The sequence below is a fragment of the Haliotis cracherodii genome, unplaced genomic scaffold (genome assembly GCF_022045235.1).
Source record: "Haliotis cracherodii isolate W230 unplaced genomic scaffold, xgHalCrac1.p SCAF_16, whole genome shotgun sequence".
NCBI lineage: Eukaryota > Metazoa > Mollusca > Gastropoda > Lepetellida > Haliotidae > Haliotis > Haliotis cracherodii.
In genome coordinates, this window is record NW_027266271.1 from 19837860 (window position 1) to 19863175 (window position 25316).

Below are 25316 nucleotides of genomic sequence, written 5' to 3' on the forward strand. Positions count from 1 at the left end.
GCCGTACGTATTGTCATGCCCAAGGAAAACATTTGAAACGGATCCACTCACTCACTCTAAGTCGTTGTTCTTTGTGTTTTCCGCTTGACGTATGTTGTTCCACTTGCTTTAAATGGTCTAGTAACCTCAAAAAGTTACATGGCAAGTTTATGAAGTACTATCAGTATTTAATATGTCAACCGGGCAGTGGTCACCAATAAGATACATCATTTATACATTTTAAAAACCTTCGACCTTGAAACCTTTTACCTGTAACATATTTGAAACATTTGAAATTTCAGCCACATCTTCAAAAGAAAGTAAGAGGGGTCTAAGATCAGGTTACACAACCTCAAATTTCAAAGTATCTTTATCACGTTATTTGATACCGATTGCCGACACGCCGATATTCTAATACATAACGGTAGAATTGGATACGCTGAAATAGGTACGTGTGCCAGAAATTCATTACTACAAACTAGCATGTATTTCTCTTTCGATATAAAGCGGTCAGGGAAAACCCTCGCTGTACAATGAGACCCATTTTGCCAAGAAGCAACAGCCATTTATTAGGGTCATTTAGGATCATATATCATATTCCTTAATCTTGAAATTCGATAATCAGGACAATCTTACTTAGACCAGCACCGCCTGGAGTTACAGTTTCGGTATGCAAATGTGCCATGCCGCCAACTAAGAACTCTTTAAATTTTTCTAAACTTTTCTATAAGCTGAAATGACACTTTCTACCTGTTACGTTTGGAACCTCATGGTTCACAATTAACAAAATGTTCTTGCTCTTGGACAGGAAAAAATGATGATCGAATAGAGCAAAAAAATGATGGTATCCAAAGAAAGCAGATGGTTGTTGTTGTTTGGTGTTTGACACCGCATATTTCTGCTATAGAAACGCAGAGGAAACTTCATAGATAACCATCGCATCATTTGATTCAGTGGTTATCGAGAAAAAGAAGTACTATCATGTCATGGTTATTGTATTATCCAAGTAGGCATGTCTTTGCCTTATGATTACAATGAGTATTATATAACACACAATTAAAATGACATTGTTGATAACAATATGAACGTCCAATACGTTTTTTCAATCCTTCGCTAAACCTGAAATTAATTTCCACCGATTACCCGCAAACATTATCTAGCCATAGAACAGAATGTCGGTCAACACTTAAAATCTCTAAAAGCATTACTTCCTTAAAAAGTTGTCAAACTTAATGTTTGCAGTTAATGATCACGTTTGGGGAAGCATATGCTTGAACCTACAGCACGGCAAGTTAAGCGAATAATGAGGCAAGATTAGACTCGACTCGTATGGGACGGTTCAAAGATAATACACAACATATAATCCCTTTCTCTTATTCAAACAGCGGGTATATTGTCCCCGGTGTTATTATCACGTCGAGAGCTTGTGACACTATACGATACCTTTTCCGACAGCAGCGTACAAGTTAAAGCTACTATCGAACTCTTCATCAACCCTTTAATTCGCGGAAGGGAATGTGGGTGTCCCGTCCCTCGACGTCTTAAAGGCACGAGCCGTGGCATAATACTTAAAGGATTTTCTTCCGCTCTTCCCCTGCAATCTTCCTATCTCGATCTATTTTCTGAGTTTTGAATACATTCTGCCTACCATCGTTGGGGCAAATCTCACCATCGATTGCCGTAATTGATTGGACTCACAATGGCTTCAAAGGGCTGGAGCGGGGGCCGGTTGAAGAACTGTGAAAGAAACCAACGAAAGAGGGAGTAGAGTAAGGCATCGATTTAGAGCATCTTTGAGCAGCGATTAGAGACCGAACATTAGATGAAATCACATCAAAGGATATGTCAGATGAAATATGATCGTACTATTTAGCCTTCTCCATGGCATTGCGGCGATGGCACCTGGTGTTATGGAGCAGGGTTGACAAGAGGGATGTTACGCGGTACGCGACAAGTAAGGGCCAGGGGAGGGTGGGGCGGGCTTACTAATGCTTTTACTGAGCGATCATTGTGCTGACGTGTACCATACTTGAAGACATATCAGGCCACCCGCTGTACTAATCCCTGCTCGTATGGGTGTTTGTAGCGTTATTGAATCAAATGGCGACCGAATTGACAGCTTTATATAGCGATTGAGGACGCCCGCGTCCAGCTTTGACCAATAGAATTGAAAATGACTTCATTTTCGAAATTATGCTTTATCCGAAAAACGAAATGGTCATTGTTTTTGTTTATCAATATTTTACATTCTTTAAAATACTGATTAAAATAAAAATATGAAACTCATTTAAAATATTGAACGGGTATGCCTGACAGAAAGATGCAGCTGAATGCTATTAAATGTCATAAGTGTCTAGGTGAATATTATGTTATGATATCGGATAGTCATCTGCTGTAAAAAGTAAAATTCACTCGTCCATTTACTTCTCTGTCATATTTTATTTCCGGAATTTCTGTTTCTAAAATAATTCAAAATAAGATTTTGAACATTGAAGTATCTGTTTTAGAATACGTTCTTGGAAATCCAATGGCAGTGATATTGATATTTGCTTCTGAATAACTAAGACTAAGGTCTAATATATATTTAGAATATTCATTTCATAGCAATTTGAAATATGGTTTTACATATCTACATCATGCATCGTCTGTGGCATGTAACAGTCTCCCGTTCCACGAAGCAAAAATGCAGGAAACATCCCGTACGGTGACCTATCCGTTTAACACATTGTACACATTAACCTACTTTCATAATGGAAATCCCAGACACCCAGTACTGCAATTTTTACTGGTAAAATGTCATTTGTTTAATCATAAATGCTTATAAATCAAATATTTTAAAGCCAATATATGTAGTGTTAATTTCGTTCACTCACTTGACAAACCACACATACAGAAACACTACGAATCAATAATAGGAGGTATAAAACCACACATTTGACAAAATTATTTCCATATTCATAAGAAATGTCAGTCAAACACGCGCTGATTGTTCGATTCCGACTATATCATGAGCATGTGCATTTGAATCACTCTCAGATCGTGATGATGCCAGGTGTTCGTGAAAATGTGAGCGTGTCCTGCCCCACCGGTGTTCCCCGTCACAAACACACGCAAAGGCAAAAGACAATTTTATACCACTCGGTATTATTACAGTATTACACTTCGAGCCACTCCTGGGCGTTTAGCTGGGATTCGAATCCTCTTTCGGCCTTCACATTAAAAGGATGCTTTTCTTCAGTATGGAAAATGTCTTTGTGAGTCATATATCAACATTTCAACGTTTCAACAAAAAATATGGTATATTTCAAAGGGATTTTGGTTTCATACACCGGTCGTTCACATTTAGAGGAATGTGTTTTTGAGCAGGAAAAACGTCCTTATAATTCATATATCAATATGTCAACGTTTTTTAACAGAGATGGCGTTATAAAACAATGTTGAAGCTTATATTGTAACCAAACAACAAGAATATTACCTATAACATTTGAATGCTTTTTATTCACGATATTTATAAAGTTTTTAATATTGCCGAAAATGAAAAAGAAAGCATGTCATTTGATATTGTAAGTTAAGATTAATTTGATAATTATTGCTGAAGATAATAGTGCCAATTTGTTTTACAGAACTGATTCTAACTACTCAAAATATTGTTTCACGGTTATTAATATTTAGCTACAAAGTGCTAAACGTGTGTGTACCGTTAAAACCATAAATATATTCTAAATTAAACGGGATGTTACATTCCGTTTGATTGAAATCGCAATGCAATAGATACGACATTTAATTTGAATTAAAAATGAAAATAAAGTTTCTCCAAATTCAATTTAAAATATGATTGTGTTATAGTGCATCACAATGGTCGGTTGATTTATAGCGCAGCAAAAATGTACCTTATGTTAGTAAATTGAGTTTCCAATGTACTCATTATTCGAAAATAACTAATAATTATTAATTTCCTTTTAAACAAAATCGCCAGTCTTTCTATCGTTAACAATTGCATCATTGTGAGTCTGTTATGTTTTAGGAAGAACATGCTTGAAACAAATTAAACAATCGTTTACATAGATATTCATATTGACGTGAAAATGTGATAAATAAAATAAATATTTACACTTATTTTGAGCTTTAATTTCAGTTGAGCTAAATTATCGTTATCAAAGAACATCCGTGACATGTAAACTAGCGTTCTTGTAGTTCTTCCTTACGTAAGAACATAGATGCAATTAGTTAAAACTCCAAGCTGAAGCCATTATTACTGATATTAACGTGTGAATTGATTATTACTTGTACAGACATAGATTTCCGTTCCTTGGAGACAGTAAGGCGATGTATGTTCACCAAGGTCACAGGGCAGTGTTTGTGATAATATGTTGTCCTGCAGGTGAAACTAAATCACCGCATCCACAATAGATTAGTTGATGATATTAATAACACAATTTTGAAGAAATGATTTACCGTTTTGAAGAAAGCAAACAGGTTTGGAAGGATTTAGACGACTGACTTTTTCTTTCAGTGAAATGGTACGCACATCAATTGGTTTCACCATGAAGCTTATAAACGCAGAAACACATTTCTGATATTCAGAATATGGAAAATATATATCGAATAACGTTATCGCCTAGTGTAAAACATCTATCGTCGTTCTCTTTCACTCCCCCCCCAAAAAAAACAAAACAAAAAAACCCAACAAAAAACAAAGCAAACAAAAAAGAAGCAAAAAGCAAACAACAAAACAAACAAAAACAAACAAAACAAAACATAACAAAAATAAACAAACAAAAACAAAACAAAACAAAAAAACATATCAAAACCAAACAACACCCATAAAAAAACCAAAATACCCTCCCCCCCCTCCCCTACTTCCCACCATGTTCGATCCAAAACCCACTCTAGAAAATGGCCACTGACTACTACCCAAAATCAAGGGAAGGACTGAAATAACTCTGCATTGAGTCAGTTGGGCAATTCTTGCATGTTATAGATCAATAAAACCAGAGATAATTGTAATTATACATTTGTCTTTATATTGCTTGTTAGCTAAATATCACATGCAGGGACGGACATCATTAGTTACAATGTCTAACGATTTCCCCAAATCAAAACAATAAAATCTGATTATTGGTGTCGGAAATTGAAGGGTTTCCTCGATCAGGGGTAGAGACTCCAGCATCCTGCTGTGACGTTAATTCGTCCCATTTGTGTACATATTCTAATCGGCACAGCAAGCACAATAGCCTATTTGGTTCTGATAAAACAGGATAGCGTACAAATATCGATATAAACACACGGAATCCCCCAAATAATTCCATTCTTTTGACATTGTCAACATCTTTCCATCTCAATTAACAATTACAGGTTACATTTAAAATACCCTAAATAGAACAACTAAACTAATTTTACAGGATACGTCAATGCAAACTGCCTCTCCTCTTCGAAGCTTTTACAAAAAGAATCATTCCTAATCAATAAATCCTTCAGGAGGATAATACATTGGTACAAAATAACGCACCCAGTATACCGTCCATCGTCACAACACACGCTTCGTAAATTAATCCTATTTGACTGGTTGAATCTTGCAAACGTACAAGTCAAATAAACTACAACCTTACCCACCTCAGCTCCGAGGGGGTGGTGCGTACTGGGGTGCGGTTATTAGGGCCACTGGTTAGCCGATGTATCGTTTTCAGTTCATAATCTCCTAGGGTGGTAGTTAAGCGGAAGGCGAACCGCTGCCAACACCACTTAAATTTGGCATCTGGTTAATTTGATCACAATGGTAATAACAGGCTTGCCTTTGGAGTGGACAATTTGACCCTTTAATGGTGTTCAGTGTATTAGAATCTGCTGTCCGGAACGAAATACAAGGACAATAGATCATGATGGCATCCTAACTGGGATAGGGGGTTGTAAAACCTTACCCTAAGGTATCGTTAAAGCCATTGCAATCAGAGTCTAGTATTGGACATTTGGTCTCACATGGCGAGACAGTAATTGAAATTTTATACGTGCTGGTCAAATGTCCAGTTGTTAACTTTAAAGTCTGAGGGCGATCGTATAAAAGGATACAATGATATTTAATCCAATTTAATTTTTGAAATCTCATACACATTATGTCACTTGGTACAATGTGATGTTACAATTTGCCTTTTGTCTGTTTCCTCAAATGTTCCAGACGGATTATTCTCGGACGTTGACCTTTTGAATGATAACAGATTAACAATATACTGTCGCTTGGTTTGTCGTGCTATTGTGCTTGGTAAAGTAGGTATAGTTTTGTGAGAGACCGACCACTGGATATTCTGGAGGGGCTTCGGACTTTGGATGGGATTATTTTTATTTTATTTTTTGGTTGGGGGTGGGTGTGTGATTATTTAGGAGGTGCTGAAAAATGAATTTCGCTCAGGTTTTACAAAATTACACAGACTGCTTGATGTCCTGAAAAAAGGTGTCGGTTCCATCTTTGAGAAGGCGTCGTGACACATATCATACCTCTCACAAAGATCCCCCCCCCCCCCCCCCCCCGAATATTAAGTGGCTGGTCACTAATTAGTAGTTGGCTATGAACTCAATTTGTTTATGAGGCTGCATCTCGCAATGGTATCCACACTTAGAACTCAATTATCATCCTTGGCTTAATGCCACTGCACCACAACTCATTGTTATCAAAGAAGCAGTTGTCCTCTAAATATCAAGCTATATATCTCTGTGACCATGGGTTCGAACCCGGTTCCTCCCGATTATGTTTCTAGGTTTGTCAGCACCATAACTGTACACATGGGTTCCAACAAGTGTTAAACGCTAGAGACATGCATCACTTCCGGCTTTCCTCCAAACCTAAGCTGACATGCCGTGATATAACTGTAACAGAGTTTACAGCGACGTCAAACCCAACTCACTTACTCACTCAAAGCTGTTTAAACCACACTCGTCAGCTCTACTGTTACGAAACAATATGACAAAGCATATATATCTGTTTAATTGCATCCATCCTAGCGTAATAGGTAGTGCCACATAGTAACGTCGTTGATTAGCGGCAACACGTTTTCCACCATTCTAGATATAAAATGTCAACACTAGAGAATAACCAGTCTCAATTTTCTTCATTTTACTGGGCGTAAAAGGCAAAGAATGGTGAAAATTATATTAATGAGTCTCTGAAAATCAGTGATGACACTGGTGTTCACGATAAGAGTAGATCTGTCCTGCTTGGTGTATTTTGCTGACTACATGTTTCCCTCAGAGTCCATTGTGCTACTATTATCAAATGGTGTTGCCAGCAATATGTACGAACCCTGCGTTAGGCAAAAGGCATGCACCGCTTCTATGAGTTCCTCTCACCTTCCTGTTTTTTCCTTCTTAAACAATTAGGCAAATAAATATAAACGTGCGTTATACTTCATGCTGTTTTTCCATATCTCGTTACCAACAGTCGCAATCGTTTAATACGAAGGATTATCCATTATTTCAGTATGGCCGATCTCTTAACATTTATATAAGATCTTACCATGCCACTTTCTTGGCATGTTAACAAATGACTGCCATGTAAAACGTCCATCACGCTTGTATTGACGAGAAATCGAGCATAATATTTTCATAGATGCTCCAAAGCAATTGGGCCCATGCATGGCCTTCCATTAGGCGAGTCACATATGGTAAACAGGGTCAAGCCAAGTTGACCATTGATTCTAATGGTCATACCATTAAGTGTACATTAGCAATGTATATCTGTCTCCAAAGCAACAGGTTTGATTGACATGTGAAAAGGAGGAAGGATGCAAAAGGAAAATATATGATCGATCTTCTTCTCCTTCAGAATGCTACATGCATATGATACCACAAATCTATCTGTTTCGTTTATGACAGTTTGAGGGAGGATTTGACGCTTTCTTTGATAGGGATATTCATTTATAGATCGTGAGTGTGACCGACGCCTCATTAAATATGTTATACCATATTAAAATCCAGTTTACACGTGTCCATATAAAGAACATTTGGTGCACCGATGATTAATTGTAATTTACCATTGAAATTGATATTATAATGACATGAACACACAATCGTTTTCATTTAACAGTGAGAAATGTTTTCACATACTTTGCTGACTAGAATCCGTCATTTCATTAATTGTGTTCCGACTTTTTAGTAATTTGAAACAGGTAAGGATTTTGATAATGATTAATTATATAACATTCATAAAACAATCATCGAATTATAAATTTCTTATTTGACCAGCTTTTAGACAAAACTAGGATAGATATCTCAATTAAGTTATCGTGCGACAGAAACACAAAAAGTCTTATTCAATTAATATTTTTAAACTAGAATATTTTCTCAACATTGTTTCTGTTCTATGGAATTATATTTCAACAATTATGACACAGAATATTTGTATTGGACAAAAGACTAAACATCAAAACGCATCTATTGTTCATCAAGTACCCTACTCATTTTCAATGATAGACGGTCAATTAAGACATTTTATAATTTTCATGAACATCTGATCATTTTCTTATCAACAATTGCACATAATCATGATAGTATTTAGGGCAGTTGTAAATAGCTCAGACTGCTTCTATGTTTATTTGTATGTCATTAATATTCTCAAGCAAAAGTCTCAAGAAATACTGTATTCGATATATTAAAGTTGCTTTCTAAATTATATCAACATTTATCGTGTTACGTCATAGTCTTTTAGTTATACTGCTCCTAACACTATTTACATACTTTGCAATTGTCATAACAAAATCCTTCCTAAACTTTACGTTATGGTTTTTTTTGTCCAAAGAAACAAACCATTGTGTGCGATTTGCCTTTCTTAAACGATGGCATAGTTTCTTAAAAAAAAAAAAGAATCCAGAATTCTCTTGGCATATTCGTACGTCTTAATAAAACCAACAGGATTGTCCAAGAATGTATATTTTGGTTTCTCGTGATCAGTATTTCTTTCCTCTGTAAAAACTTGGCACAGGGGGATTCGTGTTAGGGGGTAAAACGATAGAAGTTTACCCTTACGCTAACATAACCACAACGTTTGAATGATATATGTTTCGATAAAAGGTGGTGAGTATTCCGTTGAGCAGTTAAGTTACCCAGATTGGTGTGTCTCACTGCAGCTGCGTTACCTGCATTATTGTGCAAGGGAACGCCTTCATATATACCTTCATATCTCGTAGAAGTACATAAAATTGCACAGTGTTATGAGGTATTAAGTTGTGTATGGTCATGGTTTGGGAGACAAACAGGCAAAGATTTATACAATCACACTTGGTATTACTGTTCAAGTGTCCCACCTTTCGCTTCCACTTTTTTATCTGACGTTATTGAATCATTTTTACAAAAGTAAACACTTTTGTAATGTAAACAATAAGTTAGCATCGTCCTTCCACGGGCACCATGGTTGAATGCATACAGCGAAAAAATACTTATCTTTGTAAATATTATTATAGTTTTTACCTGCTTTTGTTACATATATCAATTGAGATTTTTAAGGAGAACATGCGTTTTTACATTAGTTCAAAGGATATTGGTATGTGTGTTACTTTAAATGAAAACTTATTTCTAGAAACAGGGTTATTATAATAAATTCTCACGAGCAATATTATTTATTGATTGTTTGTGAACAGACACTTATATTGTGGAATATACCGTATGTGTTTTCCTGTAGATATAGAAAAGCGATTGGTAAATCTAAAACATGTACATATGTATATATATTTACGGCAAACCCTCAGTTACACGAACGATGCTTACGCTGAGGTTATTTCCTGTAACCGAAGAATCACAGAAGTAATAGCTATTGTCAAATTTGTTTTATTTGAGGTAAAGTAAACATTAAACATTCACAATACTGACATGAAGCCACAGTGACATTTTCTCGTTAAAAGACAGCTTACATAACAAAGATATAGCAAGGGAATATGTCAAAATATCAGATGCATTAACAAAAAATAGGATTACGATTTCCAGTTGTTTACACTGAACCGATAAAAACAAACATGCACTACAAATATTCTCGTCTTGTTCAAAAAGAATTCTCGTTAGAGTGATTTCCCTTGATTTGTATCTGAAGGAGTTGTTCCCCTTTATTACCTTCTCGTTTTGAATTCGTGAACAAAACATCCACTTCAATTAAATAGTTATCTTTGTACTCTACAGGACATATACAGCAAAACATTCGATAGAGTTCATGGGTTATTCCACATATTCATATATTCTCGTTATATTTACCCAATAATTCAAGCATCTTTCCATTTTTCTACATGGTCGGATAATCACAATGTTAATCTTGATGCTCCATGCATACACATTGAACAGTTTTATGTAATGAGAAAGTTGGATGTTCCTCGTTTGATATAACCGTCACCTAATCGTTGTGACAAAAATAAACGAATTTGAATTTTATACAATTCCAAATTGTCATTCAATGCTGACTAAATCTACTTTTGAACGTATGCCTTTGAGCAATTAAGGTCTGGTATTTAAATGGCACTCATTTCATTAAATATATTAATTGGAATAAAACATGTTACACTTCATAATACGTTCATCCAGATTGCACAGACACTGTAAACAGAGAGGCGAGTTATATACGATGGTGATAATTGACATTGGACATTTACTAACATATGAAGATTCCCTGTTATCCGCATATATAACAATCAGTCATCAGTGGTACGGGATATCGTTATGATCCCCGTACATATAATATACATGTAATTCGTTATTGTCCCTTTCATTTTGAATCATTTTGAATCGTTTCATAACCTTGATAAATTCTGTCTGTGGTTTGGGAAAAATAAATAAGGATGATTTGTCATGGAAATATCTTCACAATAAGATAAAACAAATGAATTTGGTGATTAAATACAGGCAGTTGGTTTCTGCGTGGTTTTAAAACTATATTGCCAGCTATTGCTAAGTATAACCAAGGATAGGTTACAGCTTCAACCAAAGGCTAACGTGTTTCTGAAGCCTTCAAAAGAGTTCAATAAAAGGGTATGAAGAAATGTATGCAGGGGAATTAAAGGTAAACAAACATACATCAGTGAATGGCAACATGGAGTTTCTAACGTTCATTCAGTATGAACTAATGGCAATATTTCTCGTTTTGTCTCTTAGACCCTGACATTTTGAGAATAAAATTCAGGGTTCGCACTAGGTCACATATGTGTTTGGGGTTAACGGTCATCTACAGTTTATGATTGTCATACTACAACAAAAAAAATCCCAAATCTCATGGTGACGTCATTTATGACGTCATGACGTTTGGCATCAGTTCCTCCCTGCTAATGTCCTCTACTGCAACACAAAGGCATATTTGACGACTGATATTGACACCAACACATGACGTCAGCAGTTTCGGTGTACACAGTTACGTCATATCCGGTGAGATTTTGGTTCTATCACGGCAAAGTTTCATCTTTGGATTTTCAGTTTCAACAGAACCTATGAGGTATCTAGTGATTAACACTTTGTAGGAAACGAACTTGAAAATATCTCCTCAAAATAATACCCGTGTTCACACTTTCGCAATGATATCTGTAGTAGATGATCTTCAGTTAGTTCTCAGGCTCTGTATGAGCGAAGATCTGAAGTCGTCTATCGTGTTTTTACCCGTTTAAAATGGCAGCTTACACCTGAACAGTTAGCAATTTCACCTTGAATTTTCATTGCCAGGATCGTCACTTAGATCATCTGAAATATTTTCGAATTTTTTTCCACCTTCGTTCATTTCTTTTATTGCGAGTTTTTCCTTCTTCAATTTCATTCGTCTGTTCTGAAACCATATTTTTATCTGTCTTTCCGTGAGGCATAGCGCATGCGCGATCTCTATCCTTCGTTTCCTTGTAAGGTAGTGATTGAACTGAAATTCTTTCTCAAGTTCCAACGTTTGATATCGGCTGTACGTCTGGCGGCCTCTTCGACGCTGAGCGGAGTTAGGCCCTGGAAAAGAAGAAAAAAATATTAATTTGTATAAATAAACATTGCACCAAGGCATCAAATCAAAGGACATCGTTTCAGGTATAATGTACGACTTATTGACATATTCACACTCATTCACATTTATATAACTGTTACTGTATATTCATGAAATGATTATACATAATCCGACATTTTCAAATGCGCCACATAACTTGATTTATACAACAACCTTTTGGCTATGCGTGTCACATTTAAAATCCTGAAGCGTCATCGCTAACTCAATGAGTGAAACATGCATTTCTAGATGGGTATTCCACATATGTCATTTATGACCCGGCGACAAATATTGTTAATTGAAAGCAAGTATAATTCTATTAAAATTTCAGAGACTTAATTTTGTAAGAACGCGTAACGTGTGCATAAATCTTGACCTGATCCCTTTCAGACGGTAATATTTGCATTCAAATGTGACATTAAGCACTTATATCGTTAAAGAAACATATGATTAAAATCATTCTTAATGATATGATTATTAAAAAGAGCTTTTGACCACGAGAAGGGCGTGCTACTCGTGAATCCCCTGGGTATCAATCCCGACATTAACAGTCAGTTATATATAATTTGTAATTTGATATGCCTCATATAACGGGTATGTCCTTAAAGCACACACTGCTAATTACAAGCAATTACATTGATATTTGCCATGTATATTTCATGTGTTTGTTTTCGTTTTCAATTAGCATCCACTGGCATTTCTATAACCGCTGCAGGCTATTATTGACCGACCCCCTACATTGATGGTTTGCTCTGCAATCCGTCCCACCTGCTTGCCGTTCCAGACAAAGATTGACCATCATGTGTAAACTACACCGGAGCCTGGTAGGATGGATGCACATGATCCCGTGAGTGGACACCGGTCAGGCAGTGACCAGAAACAAGATTTATGTTAACTAAGATAAAAAAGAATGAAATATGGATGTTAGAGGTAAACAATGGTTGGCTTTCGGACGCAGATGATGTCGTGTGGACCATGGGTGTCCGCTTTGAAATTCATTCTTGAACTATTTTCCCCGCCCGGTACACTGGCAATAAATTAGTGCGCATTGTTACAAGCGCGAGGGGGGTGAAGTAGCATTGAGAGATGTATTCATGCACTTCAAAGCCTTTGAAGATTTATATGGCCTTGTATTGTTATTCAAAGAAGTAAAATCAGTGGTCGCTGGCCCAACACTGACTAAAAATAAATACAACAGACAGTATAGCCCTGATCATTTCATAGTGACCAAAACATGTAGCAGAAATTAATTCGATTTATGGGATTTTCTTTGAGTCTGTTAGAAAATAGGAGAAGAATTTGTAAAGATGGTAATAACCAGCGACGTCCCTCGAGACTGCTGAATATTTTCTGCATTTACAGGAGGACAATAAGTATGATTTTACTGCAGTTTGATGGGTTTTCTGGTAATAAATTGCTATTGTTCGAAGATTTGGAGTCCGAATCACCTGCATCAGTTTGGATACATTGTAAAACTGGTGCTGTCTTTGTTCTTTTCAAAGGGTCCATTATATGTTCATGGAGTGAGTGTGAGTGTCGTGTACGGATGCGCATTAGAAAAAAAATGAATATATTTTGAACTGGATCCAATCGGAACTTATTATGACGGATTAATGTAATATTTTCCATCCATGTTTTTATATGATGGAATACATGTTTGTAATGTATATATCTATTTGTACAAAGCAGATTCATTTTACTGGACTCGTCTATTAACGCATGTTTTAACGCATTTGTGTAAATTACCAATATTTAATAAACTGCCGGGTAAAAGGGTATAAACTCATGTTTGATGATGGCTAAAAATGTAACAAGCATGAAATGGTTATTCGATGGTGGTGTATTTGATACGGGTATCATAGTTTTGTTTTTGAACTTAGTTTGCAGTGTATCGGTGACAGTTTTCAGCCAAGCAATGTTTTCATATCGTTTGCATTTTTTTTTATCAAATTCAATTTTAAAGTGTATAGTTTCTGTTTCTCGGTAGTTTACATATCAAGATCTTTCGAAACTGTACTATAAAAGGCTTATGTTTGCAAAAACAACAAATAATTGAATAAAGTGATCATTGAATGCGTGAACACATGTACAAACAACATTGAATTAGTCAACACGAATGCCTCCAAAAACTCTAAATGTACCACATTGTTCAAAGATACCAAAGACATCGTTAAGAACTCATCCAACAAATTCATAACCCAATCTTGTGATCTACCTCCCACCCGGATCAGTTTATGTAAATCGTGTTTTACCTGACCCGTCATGGTTGGTGGCCCAGCTCAACGGTGGGCTGTTCGGCGGTAGGCTAACCACTGATGTCTAGCGTAATCATCAGTACACTTACGAGACCTGTATCTGTACCTATCGCGCATCCTCCTATCTTAACACTGCCTATGATCAGTTGTTAGTTACGAATGTAAGTGAGCAGATGTACCGTTCATTGAAGTAGAATTTCAGTTGTATGTCGAAGTGTCATTTTTTTCAGAAGGTCTGAAAGTTCAATGTGACGTGTGCATTGCGTCCATATTTAGAGGTTTATTTCAGTAATATGGTCACAGGCGTACGTACATAATAACATTTAGAGATATATTTAAAACAAATGACATCGTTTTTTAACCAACGGTATATTCTCAGCTAATGTCCTTCCAGAATAAACAGCTCACTGAGATAAGGTATTATTGCCGTTACACATCAGTAGCTGATTAATTTGAAGCGTATTTGCACAATTTGATAGAATGTAGAACACGTTTTTCCGCGACAGGTTAAATATTGACAGATTAACAGAAAATGATATTCTTCTTCAATCGGATTGTTGTTACATGACGACCATAACCTTTGTGAACGGTCGGCGCTGTTCATTCAACCGACATTTACCATTAAAGGTAATTATCCTTATCTAAGTTGGTTGGTTGGTTGGTTTGTTGTTTAACGCCGCACTCAGAAATATTCCAGCTATATGAGGGCGGTCTGTAGATAATCGAGTCTGGACCAGACAATCCAGGGATTAATATCATGAGCATCGATCCAGACAATTGGGATCGATGAAATGCATCAACCAAGTCAGCGAGTCTGACCACTCGATCCTGTTAGTCGCCTTTTACGACAAACATAGCACCTTTAACGGCAAGCATGGGTTGTGATGACCTATTCTAACCCGGATCTTCACGGGTACCTTTTTCTAAGTAAAGACCTTACACTTCATTCGGCACGTGCCGCTAAAGTAAAAAAAACATCCAGTGTATAAAAGTGATGTTTAATCCTTATACAGTGATACTTTACTCTATCACACGTCTTACTATGTCAATCCTGTTTACTTATGTGCTCATGTACGACCGGTGGTGGCTTCGTTGAGAATAAACAGAATCTAAAGATAATAAAGCAACAAGCAGGGAATGCTGCTACTGGAAGGTTGACACTGGGACCAATTTGAGATTCGAACCAACAGATATGTGTAAGTCATAATTCAACGAGTTTAAATTATAAATTAATGCTATAATAAACAACTGTTTATTAGTAAACGGGTTTGAGTTCATATTGTCATAGTTCTATGAGTAATGAGCATTGCTCTCTGGTCCAATACATGTACATATCATTTTTCATCACCACAAGATAAATCTACCGGTGGGGCAGGACATGTTTACCCTTTGCGAACACCTGGTGTCATCACTGATTTACAGTCATCAATTCATCCACATTTCACTACTTGATTGGCTTTTACACTCAATAGAATCTGTTCCGGTTGATAATTGTGTTTTGTTTTAGAATTAATATGCATACGATATGACGAAATATGGGCGTTGCCTCAATGAACTATCTCACATAACATTTCTCTATTTCCGTGTTATATGAAATTTATCTGTGTTAAAAAAAGAGCAAATCTTCACATACACTGAATAGACCATCGTTTTGAAAATCTATTTTTCATTCGGCACAATTAACTTAAAAGTATTGCGTGGTTCCGTTGATGGCGCGAAGCGGTAGCGGCAGTGTCTCAGCAGCAGTATGCCTCTCACGTCGCGGCCTGGTATAATACGAGATCATGGCCATATTGACCATGATGGGTTGCAGGCTGGACCATGTGTGACCATGGCTGGACGTCTGATGACCAGGAAGGTTTTGGACTAATGCATCTTGGGTCCAACACTGACATAAATCTCGGTCGTGATAGCAAGCTGATGAGCCATATTGAAATTCGCGGCATGAAGCGCTTTAATCTGGAGAAAGCCCGTCAGCTCAGGGGTGTCTTCGATCGGATCAACCAGGCCGTGTGACGGATTGGTTTTTGACACACCGCGCTTTTAAAGTCATATATTAAAAACATTCGGAGATAGCTGGATTTTGCCATATTTATCGTTTCTTTCATGCAGAATTGATGTCATTTAAGAAAATTTCTACACAGAGCTTGCTCAGAGTCCAATTTCTCTATATTCAGCATGGAAGGCATATGTTGAAGAGCGCCAGTAATCTTTTAATTTCGGATATTTATTGTTTCTTTCAAAGAGCATTAATTCGACTTAATAGAGGTAGTAATGGACAAAAGTTGGCTAAATGGAACGTCTGGGTTGAAGACGACAGGGAAAAAGTAAATACATTCCGACGCATTGCAACAACACAATGGAAGCAGCTTATTAAATAAAGACATTCTTTAGCTGTTTAACTATTGGGGTTTACATTCGAACATCAGTTTTGCTTTTTTTATTTCTCATAATTGATTTGTTGATAATGAACTTTTTTATTTTTTATGACATAGAGTGGTTCCTTGATGTAGTCCTCGAAGCAGACTGAACGTAGCCTGTTTCTGATAATCGTGTTTGATGGTGGCAACCGAATTTGGCATTCCGTTTTAGATTTCAAGTATATCTTGCTCAAACCACACACCTTGTGTACGACGGCTTAGCCAAAGCGTTTTTTTCTTATCTTTACGGCGTTCTTGTGCATACCCCCAATAGGTGTTCTAAATGAGTTTGGAAATATATCAATCTTAATTGAAATGTATTAGAAAATTACAAACCTAAAGAGCACAGAGTGCATACGCTTTCAGAAGTACTTGACTCGGAGATGTGAAATGTGTTTCTAATTTGACAGTGATGGTATGTAATTGACTCGGGCCTTAATGGGCTTGTTGAAAGGGGGTGGTCTATATACGAAATACTTGCTTATTGGCAAAAACGATAAACGACTATATAGTTCATATGTGTCATAGAGAAAAGAACAAATATGCATATTTAACCCCCGCAAGTAAGCAGTGAGACGGTGCAAGTAACAGTTTGTATATGCAAAAATGTATCTTGTCCTCAGACATACGTTTCAAGTCAAATGTTATCTCGCATTTTGTCCAGTCTCACTCTTAAACCAGTTGTGTGATTGACAATCTATTCCAGAGAGGTACCGTTTACAAAGGCAAACAATTGTTTGGTGAATATTTAGATTTTATCGAAATTTTAAACGTCTTGGGGATGGGTCGTTTAAGAGGGACAGAAAGTTCAAATTTAAATGAAACTGTCATGTTTTAAGTTAAAAGAAATGTGAATTGTATGCCACATGTTCATGCCATTTAACACAACCATCTCCGTACGGTGATATACCAGACTTGTGTATTGCAGTTCAAATCCATCACTCAATGAACACAGCCCCGAGCAAATAAAGCGTCTTGCCATAAATACGGACATACTCATACAAAACCTGCTTTGATGTTTATATATAACTACGATGCTTTGCTTAACATAGAACTAACTTGGCTGTTTATACTGCTGTTATGATTATTGATCAGCAAAGGCAGAATCTCTCCCCTTTATAGTTGATAAAAAATGTTTTTTGAGCTGGTATAAAATATATAGTTAAGCACATGATTGACAATTATAGGTTAATGTGTATGTAAACTTAAAATATTGTTTCCGTCAATGTGATTTAACATTATTGAACGACTAATCAATTTCATAAAAGAATTATGAATATTTGGATTGAATTATATTCATTGTTGCGATGGGGATTATCATGGTAATGGAACCATTATTCATAACACAAGCCATGTCGAAGATCTGGTTCATTTAGGCGTTTTATACGCCACTGTATGCATTTCCATTTCAAACCGAATTAACGGAATGTGTCAAAACATATGTTGGTAACTCGATACGGGTAGCGGTTTCGAAGTGACATAAAGGGTGTGACATTTCACTACATTCCGAATTTTCGTTTTGCTTAGAGTATACAGTTTCTCGTGCTGAAACTAACACTATTATATTCTACCAAGGCAATAAGTATGTGATAAATCTCAATCGTACCAGTATATTTGAGGCCAATGGCTTGAAACTTAATAGGCCTCAGTTTCAAAATGTTGTGTGATATCATCATGCCAGACAAGTCGATTTCAATAAAGGTAAACAAACGGTGTGAATGGCGGCTCAGACAGACACAGGTGTTGCAGTCCCAACCAATATAGGTGCGTATTTTGACAGCTGTAATTGATTAGGAGATATGTCAATACATACAGACAGTCATCACACTAGGTTTGCTGGCACATGACATCATTTTGTACGGAACTATGTTTGTATGATTATTAATGAATTCTTTTAATTAATTTAATCAAGAAGAGATTATTATTTGTATAGTTACAAAGGTAGGATATTTTTAAACTCAACTTTGAAATCATCAATCTAACCTCTACCTTTACTTTATTATGTGTATCAGGTGAGTCTCGTTCATTTATAATAATTGCATTTAAGGCATATATAGTTAGTTAGTTAGTTAGTTAGTTAGTTAGTTAGTTAGTTAGTTAGTTAGTAATAATTAAATAAGTACTAGTAGAGTAAGATTGGAGTAAAAATTTAATTGGCGAGCGCTTTCAACTCGTACCATATATATATATATATATATATATATATATATATATATATATATATATATATTTTTATATATATATATATATATATATATATATGAACCGTCATCCCTGCCGGCTGAATATAACTTAACAAGGGTATCACAGGTATGTATTTAACGATTCGCAAACCTGTTAGACGGAAGGGCATATGTCGGCAATCACCAGCGAAAGATGACTTTTTAAAGGCCCTGAAATATAGCTTGTGCTGCTACAGAATAACTGAATGGCTGAAGAAAGGCCATCAATGAGATTGTAAATGCTACTGACGATTTGAACTCCAAATGTCTCTATCACAAACCACGTGTGACATATACATCCTAACACGGAAATATATGTGCTGTATATCCTTTGTCTTATGTTTAAACACACCGACACTATACATCATACATGATCATTCTTGAATAAAACATGACCCATGAATCACTGGCGTTAAAAATGTACCAAGTGTGGCGCCAACAGAAGCAATATATTCATCATTATCGATCAGTTTAACGCGCGCGTGCGGTGAAATCGACCACCGCTAGGTGCTGTGTAGATTTCAGATAAAATCGTGTTACTTACTACAGTCTATGTGTAAAGGTTAACAGTTTCGTGGTAAAGTGCTTGAATCACGAAATGTCAGTATGTTTTCCTTTGCAGCACTGACTGAAGTGATTTCAATTTAACCGGAACCCTTTGTAGCCAAGAGATTCAGAGGATCAGGATTTAAAGCGCTGTGGGGTGGTGTCACTTAAACTGTTTTTGTATATTACAAACTGTCAGATATGTCTATTTTTTATCATAAAATACGTGCATGTTGTAATATGTTCTTTACAAATCGTGTTCTGTTGCGTTTGTAACATGTTTTGACAAATCTTCACAGCCTTGGGAATTGTCGTGAGATAATTATATACAAGATCCTTGTTGCGGGAGGATAAACAGTCGAATTATTCTGATGTGTTAAACCTATACAATGAATAAAGTTATTGTTGAAATGTAATCGGTTACCTATCATTCACAGCTAGATTTGTAGCGTGAATGCACTAGTGTTGAATTTCGTCTATAGATCTTAGAAAGGGCAATGTGACCGAGCAGTTGGCAACATGCCGCGGGGGCAACAATAGCATTGGGTTTACCTGAATGAGTAGAACACGAATGTATTTTACAACACGAAAGCTACTGCACAGGCGAAAAGCCTTGATAGATACACATTAACACTGTTATAGGATTAGTCTTAAATTGTTGTCCATTCATGTGAATCTGTTTACGGGTTAGTCATCTGGAGATTAACAAGGGTCAATGTAAAACATGTTGTTTGACAAAGTTGCACTTAAACAGGCATTCACACGCCTATGTTCAACCGTTCGATAATACAGGATCGGTTTTATGGCCTTATTAATTCGCACTTATGCATCTATCGTTATTACAAATTGATGATATTCAAGACATATATATAATCTATTTATGATTCACAATGAACATAACAGCCCTGTACGTGACTACACAATGCTTTCACTCTACGAGTTATATTCACATGGTGTAAATGCAGGACTGTGATTATTCAACTAGGTCCACCTGAACTAGAGAAACGGTTTAAAATGCTAAAACGAAATCATGATTATCAAAACTTGAAAGTACATATGTCATAAACTGCCGATGAAAAGAAAGTATACATCCTTGTTTGATTGTGGTTAAAAATTAAACAAATACGAAATGGTTATTCGATCGCGATGTATTTGATACAAGTATCATAGTTTTGGAACTTCAGTTTGTAGTGTTTCCGCGACTGTTTTCAGACTAGTAACGTTTTATAACGTTTGTATTTTTTTTTGTCAAATCCAAATTTCAAATGTGTGCTTTCTTTTCCGGGGCAGTTTGATACATTGATGACATCCATTTCATTAAGATGCATCAGATTTTTGTAGTTTGAATTTCAAACATTTATTATTTCCAACTTGAGAGCATCCTTAACAGATGGTGACTGACAACACTTGCGTATATTTTATCCCCATATAACTAAATCACATATATTCAATTTTCCGCTTTAATTATATCAGGTCTACCGTGAAACGGGGTGTTTTATCTACCTAATTTATTGCCTATTTCTGCGGGCAATCGCAGATGTCAACGCACTTGATGGTAATCATTATATGTAATTTCACAACACAGTTTCACATTACAGAAAATTATTTATGAGTGTGAACTAATAATGTGGCACAAGCACTTTCATATAATTCCAACACAATCCAGGCATGTCCTTCCTTTTCATCAAGTCTCATTAATAGAGAACGGTGCCTAACGTTCACAAACAGACCTGGAGGTTTTTTTAAATGTACAGCATCTTTCTAAACCAGACCTTACTAATCCGTATATCTGTCAATACCAAAGGCCCAGAATTGACAACATTGAGTTACATCCTTAAAATACGAACTATAATACTGTATGAATCGTAAAGGAAAACTTAATTACGAAAACAGTTCTTTTATTATGCCGCATTTCTAGAAGTGGCTTTTACGAAATATCATAATTATTTCTAATAATAGAAATTGCGTCTTTTGGAAGCTAATAGCACTTCATGGAGCGTTCATGAAAAGAGACGCTGTTCACTGACATGCCAAACATATATTCTAAAACTGAAATTAAAACTCGCCCACAAATCATCACCAGTCTGCTTAAACAGGCACCTCAGTTCACGCAATCCTCGCGTAGATGTACATTTCAGAGGGCATTCATCATACGCATATTGACAGCTTATGGTAGAAATAGACCATGACATGCACGTGGTGAAATAGACCACGTGTTTACTGTTGTGTGTGTTATATCTGTGAATCCTTTAGATGTACATATGGTTGGGTGCGGTATGACGTGTTTATCGCCCGGATGAAAAAGCTGAATGGTGATACTATAGATAGGATTCTTGCTGTTAAGTAAAGCAGTTGCACTTTGATGTTTCCACATACCACGGTACAAACGCGGCTGGTTCTTGGTCTGTTTCGCCCGACTAGTCAAAGAAAAGCGACAATACCCCATTTTCCGAGATGATGTCCTTGCTTTAGGTATCACTCCCAGTGAAGTTTCTTCGGTACATGAATCAGTATTCAGGACACTGACCTGTGTTTCATCCCCATAAAAGTTTAATCCTAAAACTAAATTAACTCACATGTTGCTACGAACCATTACTTGCCACCAGAGCTATAAACAATTTGCACACATTGTCCCAGATGGTTTTTCAGCAACCGTTCTTTCGTTATCAGTTTATAAATGTCATGTGCTAGTATATCGATTGCACAAGCGTCTATCAGTGACACTGAATTAGCTATTAAAGGGGTCATCACACGTAATCACTATCTCTTAAACCATAAAATTGAAGCTTTGGACATTTGGTATGGTGGAAAAACAAAGATTAAATGAAAGGTAGGCGTCGTGTCCTAACCGGAAAACAGATGATTTTCACGACCTAAAGTAGGTCCCTATTTCATTAATGCGTTGTGGTTCCTGACCGAGCTTATAAAAATTTAACAATGATTGTAAATACACCGTTATTAAAAGGATGCCAAATGATTCAGTCAGGTGGTTTGGTCCCTGAGGGGTAATCCACAGCGACTGAATTAGGTATGGAAAAAACAGCGCAGATGCGTGAGGAGAAAGATTGCAATCGCATTGTAAAACGCAAGCCGTTGCGTGCCTCCAGAACACTGAGGCAAATCACGAAAGGGGAGACTTCAATTCCGTGGTCGACCTGAGTTTCGCAACGGTTTGCATGAAGTCTTTGATCAGCGGTGTATATATTCACAGACATACCGTGCACACAGCACAGATCAAAGTGAGAGCGAAATGTCAGGCTTTGAATGTCGGCTTTCTCTAAATGCTGAAAGTCATTGTTTTATTATATTAGAGGCCTCAAACGCCTCTGAAGTGTCGATAATGATTGTTTCATATTGTACAAGATCAGAAGCCTCCAACATCAATACTGTAAAACTTCACAGTCCTAATGTATGGAACTGTCATTGTTTGCTTTACTCTGTGCTCCGCAAGGGGCGAGTGAGTGGGTCATAAACATTCCTTGACTATAGCTCCCCCCGAAACGATTCAACAAGAATAGGATATGACGGAGAAGACAGCCTTGCTTCACCCACAATCTCATCACGGTTTCTCGTTGCTATATTTGCTTCGGATCCTGCAATATGCATGACACACTACATGAATGATATCAGAGCACATTTAAGACGTTATTATGGACTGACATTTGGTAATCTTTACCATTTATGTAAGCGATAAATTCAATTATACTCAAAGAATTTGTGTTAATCGGTGATACTTACAACTTGATCGTTCTACGAGTGCACTTATCAGTTGTAATAGAATTTGATGGGTAATATTACCGATGTGGTTACGGATCAATTATTAATTTCATAATATCGTAGCAATTTCTGGTTTTGGAATGATGATAAAAGTAATGAACAGATTCTTTAATTGACACCATTAGTTAGAAGTAGACGTACGTATATCGTAATTTAGTTATGCATACCCGGGACCCGTGATCATCCGGATAAGAACTGATCTTCAGCAACCAATACTTGTCACAAGCAGGATCGAGTGGTCAGATGCAGTGACTTCAGCCGACTTGGTTGATGCATGTCATAGTATCCCATGTTGCGTAGAAATATGCTCATGATGTTAATCACTGGTCCAGACTCGATTATTTACAGACCGCTGTCATGCAGCTGGAATACTGCTGGGTGCGGCGTTAAACAACAAACAAACAAGGCATACAGTTATTGAAATCAAGCAGGTTCGGATTAGAGACGGTTAATATGGCTAACGCAGTGGAGTGCTTCTCACAACGAAGCCATGTGTTTTGTCAGCGAGCAGTATTTCTCATATATTACAGGAATACAAGTATTTTTACATCACAAAAGATATTCTCTTGTATGGTAACTGGATATCTGTGCTCGATCATGGCGATGAGGCAGCCTAGTATTTAAGTCGCCGCTCGTCAGGCTGAAGTCCCGGGTTCGACTCTGTACAAGTGTGAGCTAATTCCTGGTGTCTCTTTTTGTGAATTGAATGGGTTACTGCCACAAACGGCATATAACCATGCTCGATCACTTTAAATAGATCAATAAGGCCAGGTCCCATCTAACCAACCATTGCTTCACAAAGCATATCCCCAACCATGTACTTGTTTTGAAGATTGATAGAAAAATAATTCATACTATTCCACCCTAATTAGAGTAAAGGACTTTCAGTGAAACATTTTGCAAATCCGGATCATTCAATGCTGATTGTATTTAAGAATTATTAATCATTCTTTTAAGACAGTATTCTAAATATGATAAATGGTGTTCGCTGTGGCCTATGATATTACAAATAAGCCATAACAATACATCATGAATTATTCAACAAAATTTAAAAACTGATTTATTGCAAAATCGATTTAGAGCATGGTCGAGCAACTAAAACATGACTCCAACTCAATCATGACAAATTCCTAAAATGCTTGAAGGGTTTGAAACAATGATTGATATTGGTGATTTCACTTTTTTAAATTTATGAGTTAATATTTTAAAATCTACATTGTGGTGATTTTCTTTCGAAGCAAAGTCAAATATTTCTAATGTAATGTAATACCTCTTTTATTGTATGATAACGCCGTAAATAAATTATTTGCCATGCCAACATACACATGCTAGTCATGGAATCTAGTATGTGGTGGTGGCTGTAGTAGTATTGGAGATGATGTTAGTTTGAACGGCGTTTGCGGTGATGGTTGTTGCATTGATGTTGACGGGGACGTTGGAAATGAACGCAATGATGATGATGATGATGTTGATGGGGGTAGTAAACGGTTTCCTCATTGTTGGGCTTCAGTAAGGTAATTAGTGATGAGACGGGTCTTTTAGTCGATGTTGGTGGAGTATTCGTTGATATATTTACTCTCATCAGGAGCAGAGGAAGATCTTGCACATTGAACTAGCAAGGATAATGACAAATGTTTCGAAGGAATAACACATATTCATATAGTAGTAACAGTAACAGCATCACCAACGCGAATAGAAGTAACATGGTGATGAAACAGATATAACAGCAGCAGCAGTAGCAACAGCAACAGCCGGGCGATATAAGCATCACTGACGGCAGAAATACATAGGAATGACAGCGCTGGAGCTAGAAACAGAAGCAGCAGCAGTAGCAGTGGCATCAGTAGTGACAGTATTAGCAGTATTAGTGGAATAATCAATACTAACAACAGAAACAACAGCAAAAGTAGTTGAAGGGGACTTCAGCAGCAGCAGCAGTAGTAGTAGAGGATGGATGTTGTTGTAGTAGTTGCAGAAGAATGAAGATCCTTCTTACCGTCAAACCAAGATACATCTTACTCAGTTTCACTGCTATCAATGAAACAAACTCTAAAATAACAAATACGCTCTATGTGATAAGCGATCCACCAACGAAAGGGAAAAAAAATATTAGGAAAAAACTGAAGAAATATCTTTCACA

At 36.6% G+C, this 25316-nt stretch overlaps 1 protein-coding gene across 1 annotated transcript in view; it reads right to left on the reverse strand.

Moving 5' to 3' along the window:
• Positions 1-9786: 9786 nt before the first annotated feature.
• Positions 9787-25316, reverse strand: part of LOC139463457 (homeotic protein ultrabithorax-like) — a 31371-nt gene continuing 15841 nt past the window's right edge. The window contains exon 2 of the mRNA XM_071244725.1: positions 9787-11922. Coding sequence (XP_071100826.1) covers positions 11633-11922 — 290 coding nt within the window. The 3' untranslated portion in view covers positions 9787-11632. The remainder of the gene's footprint in view (positions 11923-25316) is intronic.